The sequence below is a fragment of the Bidens hawaiensis genome, unplaced genomic scaffold (genome assembly GCF_021521415.1).
Source record: "Bidens hawaiensis isolate Kalapana, Puna unplaced genomic scaffold, B.hawaiensis_p1.1 tig00031111_1, whole genome shotgun sequence".
NCBI lineage: Eukaryota > Viridiplantae > Streptophyta > Magnoliopsida > Asterales > Asteraceae > Bidens > Bidens hawaiensis.
This window is the reverse complement of record NW_027495214.1, coordinates 123818-130592: the sequence shown is the minus strand read 5'-3', so window position 1 is coordinate 130592 and position 6775 is coordinate 123818. Positions and strand designations below refer to the sequence as shown.

The 6775-nt window shown below is 33.2% G+C and overlaps 1 protein-coding gene across 1 annotated transcript; it reads left to right on the top strand.

Annotated features, from left to right (window-relative positions):
• The first annotated feature begins 3611 nt into the window (after nucleotides 1–3611).
• LOC143581603 (uncharacterized) lies at nucleotides 3612–6417 on the top strand. The gene is made up of 8 exons (XM_077064357.1): nucleotides 3612–3944; nucleotides 4079–4237; nucleotides 4308–4639; nucleotides 5172–5511; nucleotides 5591–5739; nucleotides 5983–6076; nucleotides 6158–6229; nucleotides 6326–6417. The coding sequence occupies exons 1-8, from the start codon at nucleotides 3612–3614 to the stop codon at nucleotides 6368–6370; spliced, it is 1524 nt and encodes a 507-aa protein (XP_076920472.1). The 3' UTR covers nucleotides 6371–6417.
• Nucleotides 6418–6775: the final 358 nt, after the last annotated feature.

The following is a 6775-nucleotide window of genomic DNA, read 5'->3' as shown; positions in this document are numbered from 1 at the left end:
TATAGTTTCTTACCTTATGATTCAAGAGGTGAACAATTACATGATATTACTTATTCATTGACAATGTGTTTTGATGCATAAGTTATAAAGATGGTACATCACACCCACGTTATTGATTAATAAGGTAAGTTGAGCTACCGTCAAGCTACAAACACACATACTCTTAATTTTATTGAATTAGTGTTTTATAGCTCAATGTTTATTATCAAGATTCTTTGTTGTCCAAGTTATCTCATGGTAACCATAGTTTTGTTCATTTTCATGTTGCAACCCATAAACCCAAATGACTTATTCTCTTTTGAATAAATATTTTACCATAATATAATTAATTCGTCAGATAAAAAGTAAAACCCTTGCCGACCAATTTGTATGAAAATGGGTTGAAAATTTCCCCTAATAATGTTACCATAACAAACTATGTTTAATTTATTATTTTATTGAGAGTTTGTAGATGACTAAATGATGAATCACAAGTTTATGTCCTAAAGAGTTATAAGTATACAAATTTAGGGTAAGTTAAAATACAAAGTGAGATAAAAATGAAAAGTGTGAGAAGGATTTGTGTTCACACAAAAAAACCCTTAAAAATCATAACTCAATATATATAAATAAAAACGAAAAAATTTAAAAACCAAAATGTTTCCCCTGTTATTCTCGTTCACAAAAAAACGGCGAAAAGACACAATGCCGAGAAAAAATACACAATGCCAAAAATGAACAAACAACACAATGATAAAACAAAAAAAAGATACAATAAATCACAAAATATAACACAACGCTAGACTAATATAACACAATGTTGAGTAATATAACACAATATCAAGAAAAAGACACAATTAATGACGAAAATAAACACAAAACACAATGATAAATAAAAAGATACAATAATCTTTTACACTCAACATTGTGTCTTTTTCAAGTTTTTTTAGAATGAGGAAGACGGTGGAATCATTTTTGTGTTTTTACATTTTTTGTTTTTTTATTAAAATTTTAGTAATGATTTTTTTTTTATTAATTTTCATTATGTTTTAGAGGTTTTTTTTTCTACAAATCCTTCTAATCGTTCTCATTTTTGTCCGCCTTTGTAGAATAACTTGATCCTACACATTAATTATATTCTTCGTGAAGGATATCCTATTGAATGCGCAAGTACATCGGAATCGATGAAAAATGAGAGGCAATTTGTGTTCCGTTTTTGGGTGTTGATCGAGTCCATAAGGCTTGCACTAACAAGGAGTAATGCGATGTAAATTGTCCATGTTGCAACATCTCACGGGTTTCCTACTAGAGTGATTTGGTCTTTCAGAGATTTTTGATTTCTTTCCATATACACAATTTGTGTATTTATATAATGAAATTGTCAGCCTCATACCGATTAAATCATATACAGTTGACGTAGGGGCTCAATAAATTGATGGAATTAACGTATTAGACTTACACTGATACACTCGATACACACTACTACGCCTATTTTGGGATGGACAGGATAAAATGTGTAGAACCAGGAATGAGTTGACATGTAATACACTATTGCGCATATTAGTTGTATTTATATACCATATTAGTAAAATGTAAACTAGGCTTTCATTTATTTTTTATTTTCGTTTTTTAACCAACTTAGATTTCTACCCCTTAATTTCAATAAAGTTATCATACATCAGATAATTTTTCCGTTTAAACAATAATTTATGTTACCGATTTCAAACCACATCCTTAGTTTTCTTTTATTTCCTTTTAAACAATATTTATCTTCTTTTTAGTCTTTTTTTATCAGTCTAACAATTTGAACCGTAATCCCGTTGACATTTTGAAACTAACATACTTTTCGTTTAACATTGTGTTATGACGCGTGTCACATGCATTGAAGCGTTTTGCTTTAGTACACATTTGGGAAACATTGAAAACTCGCTACACATGCTACTAACTCATGGAACCCGCAACATATCATACAACCTATGGTCTCTGCTTCGAGATAAGTGGATCCTCATGTTCACAACCCCCGCAATCCCACCAATATCCTTGCACAGGTGGATCCTCATTTCCCATTACGTTACAAACGGAAACATGTTTGCTATGGCCGACACAACAATAGTATATGAGATTTGTGTCCTCACCAAACCGTTGGGACGTGTCTATCACATGAATTGGTTTACCAACAAAAAAGGGTAGTCTTCACTGAGACCCTTGTCTCTCCCGCTATTTAAGTATGTCTGTCTTATGGTTTTCTTAATTCTTGTTGCATTCTAACTTTTCAGTTTGTAATGCCATAAATAAAAACCTTTTGTTTCTTTAAGTTAAGTACCAATCATTTTATAATACCATCTACCCAATATATGCATACGACAGTATGCATGTGCACAATCAAATCACGTATGCCCACAACTTTACCATTTTTACAATTCGTTGATAGACAACTTTGTGGCTTTAATTTGAGCATTGCTTTCATGTCCTGATTAGATTTCAATTCTAACTACTCACCAATTAACACATTCAATCATTTATGTTGATTAAAAATCACAAAACCCATAAATCTATTTTATTAATAAATATTTCACAAAACACAATGCATCCAATACATACGTCAATATTTTAGTACGCACCCCACACAAAAAAATCTAACAAACCATATGCAGTTGCGGCAATGCGGTCACACTGATAACCCATTACATACCACACAAAACAGCATAAACCAATACGCGGGGATAATTTACGCGAACCTGCAGCACCGCACGGACACTTTTGCTAGTAATAAAAAAATGACGCTCACATATTTAGGTTCAACAATCAGTTTAATAGTTCATAGATTTTGCCTAACCAAGTCGAGTTTATTTCCAAATTTTTCTATATGCCTTAGAACTTAGAAGGCCATATATTTATTTATCATATGTTACTTATTGTTTTGCTATCTTCACATAATCAATATGCTCATTTTTTTATTCAGAAGCAAAGTGGCTTGTGTGCTAACAAATTATTTGATTTCAAATCATGCGAAAACAAGAATATTTGGTTTCAAATAATTTCCGATTACAAAAAACCAAATCAGAAAAGAATTAGGTGGTGTAGGTAAGCAAATGAGTTTAATACCCTTTTTACAATAAATGAGTTGTGCATCACCTATAGAACCATAAAATAAAGTTTCACTTTTCATTCTATACTTTTCCTATTAATACATTGGTACTTTTACTATATGTTTTCTCTCTCTCTCTCAAATATATGTCATTCATCACCTACTAAGAATGTATTCCTCTATTCAGAAGTTAATCATGATTCATACACATTGCTAAAGATTTGCTTTAACAAGTATCAAGGATTCAAGGTGTGTGATGTTTCCCTTCCTTCCTTCCTACCTATGTGGTTAATAATCTACGCTTCATTATCAATAAACTAGTGTGTATCGTAGGAAATTTGTCAAATGACAAAACAAATAAGGCTCGTTATCGGAATAAAAGAAGAAAATAAAATATAATTTGGATTAGACGAGCGGTGGAAATTGAAGAATATGGGGTTTTACTTTTTAGAGGCAAGTGGGCCTAATAAGAAAATATCAAGGCCCAACTCAAACTCACTGGTGTTGAAAGAAAAGAATAATAATAATCTAACTATCAAAGGAAATGGCGGCGGAGGGAGTGCTGTCGTCGTCGATGGACCCATCGTTCGTGCCTGACCCGGTGAAGTCGTTCGTGGTGCACATGTACCGTCACATCCGAGAGAAGAACGTGTACGAGATCCACCAGATGTACGAGACCTCCTTCCACACCCTCAGCGACCGTATGTTCAAGGACACCCCTTGGCCCTCGGTCGAGGCAGTCGCCCAGTACGTCGACAATGACCACGTCTTCTGCTTGCTCTACCGGGAGATGTGGTATCGCCATCTCTATGCCAGGCTCTCGCCTACGCTTAACCAGAGGATTGATTCATGGGATAATTATTGCAGTCTCTTTCAGGTGGTACTTATTATTATTATTATTATTCTAAGTTTCTGTTCATAAACTTAGCTTTTGCATATTACTTGTTAACAAGGCCTCTTCTGGCAAATTCTATAGCTTTTAATTTATGGAATGATTCTGGTTTTCTACAGGTGGTGTTGCACGGCGTTGTGAACATGCAATTACCTAACCAGTGGTTGTGGGACATGGTGGATGAGTTTGTGTACCAATATCAGTCCTTCTGTCAGTATCGTGCCAAAATGAAAAGCAAAACCGAGCAGGAGATTGCTCTACTCAGACAACATGACCAGGTAGGTAACACACTTGCTTAAACATTATTATGTTTCAAGATTAATACATGCAATGCAATGTTTTTAACAGGCTTGGAATGTGTATGGTGTACTCAACTTTTTGCAAGCATTGATGGAAAAGTCTAACATCATTCAGATCCTAGACAAGGAAAAAGAAGGCCTTGAACAGTTCACGGCAACAGATGGATATGATTATAGTGGCGGGAGTAATGTTTTGAAGGTTTTGGGCTACTTTAGCATGGTTGGTTTGTTAAGAGTCCATTGCTTGTTGGGAGATTATCAAACTGGTCTTAAATGCTTACTTCCAATTGACATAAGTCAACAAGGAGTTTACACAAGTGTTATTGGCAGTCACATCACCACCATCTATCACTATGGATTTGCCAATTTTATGTTGAGGAGGTACTTTCTCTGTCTATTTTGTCCTTGGAACTTCATCTTCATTACTTGAATATATGTATATGTATGTGGGTATAGGGTGAGCCTCACTATAATATTGACTAAATTACTGCAAGAACAAACCTAACTTGTTTTATTTTTTCTGTCAATGGTTCATTTTTTTAAACTTCTACTTACATACAAATGTTTGTTATGTATATAGTAATCCATTAAACTAGGCTGTTCAAATGTTTTCTTTTTTCTTTATTTTTATTTTAAGCGTGTATCTTCACGTATAGGCAATGTGTAGGAAATTTACCTACCTACAAGTGTATTAAATTGCATTTACAACTATAATCAAATGATTTTTTTTAAATATCTTTTTTACAACTATATAGAAAAGATGAATTAAATTGCATTTCAACCATTGTTTTGTATTTTATAATGAAAAAATGTTAATGATTTATTTTGTTCTCAATTTTTTTAAAATGACTCTTTTAGCTGTTTATAGCAGACAACATAATCTGTCAGATAACAGGCCACACTGATTATGCAGGTATGTGGAGGCCATACACGAGTTCAACAAAATCCTTTTGTACATTTACAAGACTAAGCAATATCACCAGAAATCACCACAGTATGAGCAAATACTAAAGAAGAATGAACAGATGTATGCTCTGCTTACAATCTGCCTCTCACTTTGTCCTCAAGTCAAACTTGTTGATGAAACGGTCAACTCTCAACTAAGAGAGAAATACGGTGAAAAAATGTTGAGGATGCAACGTTATGATGATGAATCATTTGCTCTTTATGATGAGCTTTTTTCATATGCATGCCCTAAATTTATCACACCCTCTGCACCAAGCTATGAAGAACCACTTGTAAACTACAATCAGGTTTGTAAACTACAATCATGTCATGTAAAAATCTGTGTTAGGTTATTGACTTTTTTATGTGGTTTTCATATGGTTATAGGATGCATATAGGCTTCAGTTAAAGCTGTTTCTGTATGAGGTAAAACAGCAGCAGCAACTGTCAGTTGTGAGGACTTTTTTGAAGGTTTATTCTACTATTTCTATTGAAAAGCTTGCAAGCTACATGGAAGTTGATGAAGCCACTTTAAGGTTAGTTATTGTCTGTTTCATGGTTGTCAAAGTCGCAAACAAATTAATTCAACCTTGAAAATGTACTCTGTGCTTGTATGTTTGGCACTTTGCGATGTTTGGATTTTGATTGAAATGGATGTGCATATATAAAATTCAATAGTTTTAGAAAATAAATAGGTAAAAAAATTAAGCTAAACATAGGTAAATATATAGGGGTGTGTATGAAATTGCCCTCAAGTCATTATCAACTTCATTTTACAGGACGATTCTGATGACATACAAGCACAAGACACATTCTGTTGTTGCTGGTGGGAAGACCATATCCAATGCTGATATTGATTTCTACATTGAAAATGTAATATAACTTTCTTTCTTGTTAATATTATTCCACTTGTATTATTTTATTAATATATCATTGATGGCTGTGTTCTTGTAGGATTTGATTCATGTGGTTGAATCAAAGACACCCAAACAGTATGGTGATTACTTTTTGCGTCAAATTGCTAAGGTTTGATGATTGTTGTTTTTTTATAAATTTTTGTTCCGCCTTATAATTTGAATTTATTATATGGAGAATGTTACTGAATGATGTACTTTGTTGCAGCTTGAAGCAGTGATTGGTGATCTGGACCGAGTAAAGCTGGAGTAAATCTTTTGCTGGTGGTTTCTTTTAGTTTTAATTTGCATGCATTAAAGACGTTATTAAGATAATGGTGTGCACCGGATGTTGTTTGTGTTAAGAGATAGTCGTTTCAATTTTGGATCGATGTTTATTGTTACAGGGATAAACATTTAAGCAAGTACCTGAAATCATTTTTTAGTCGCTTCAACCTGTTTGAGAAGATATACCTAGTGATTTCATTATGGTCTCATATCTGTGATCTATACCCTTATGTTAGGTATTGCCGTATTGGGTACACAAAATTTACTTATTGAGATTTTTCTCCACTTATTTTTTGTTGTCATACTCTTATTTTCTATAGAACAAGAAATACAAAAATTAATGAATCACAAAATTATTCTATTACACAAGTATAAAGTGTGGTAAAGTGAA

What these genes read in the sequence shown, in the direction of transcription:
- LOC143581603 (XM_077064357.1), top strand. Translation starts at nt 3,612, where the DNA reads ATGGCGGCGGAGGGAGTGCTGTCGTCGTCGATGGACCCATCGTTCGTG. An exon ending in ATTATTGCAGTCTCTTTCAG is followed by an intron (nt 3,945 to 4,078) that starts GTGGTACTTATT and finishes GGTTTTCTACAG; the next exon opens with GTGGTGTTGCACGGCGTTGT. An exon ending in TACTCAGACAACATGACCAG is followed by an intron (nt 4,238 to 4,307) that starts GTAGGTAACACA and finishes TGTTTTTAACAG; the next exon opens with GCTTGGAATGTGTATGGTGT.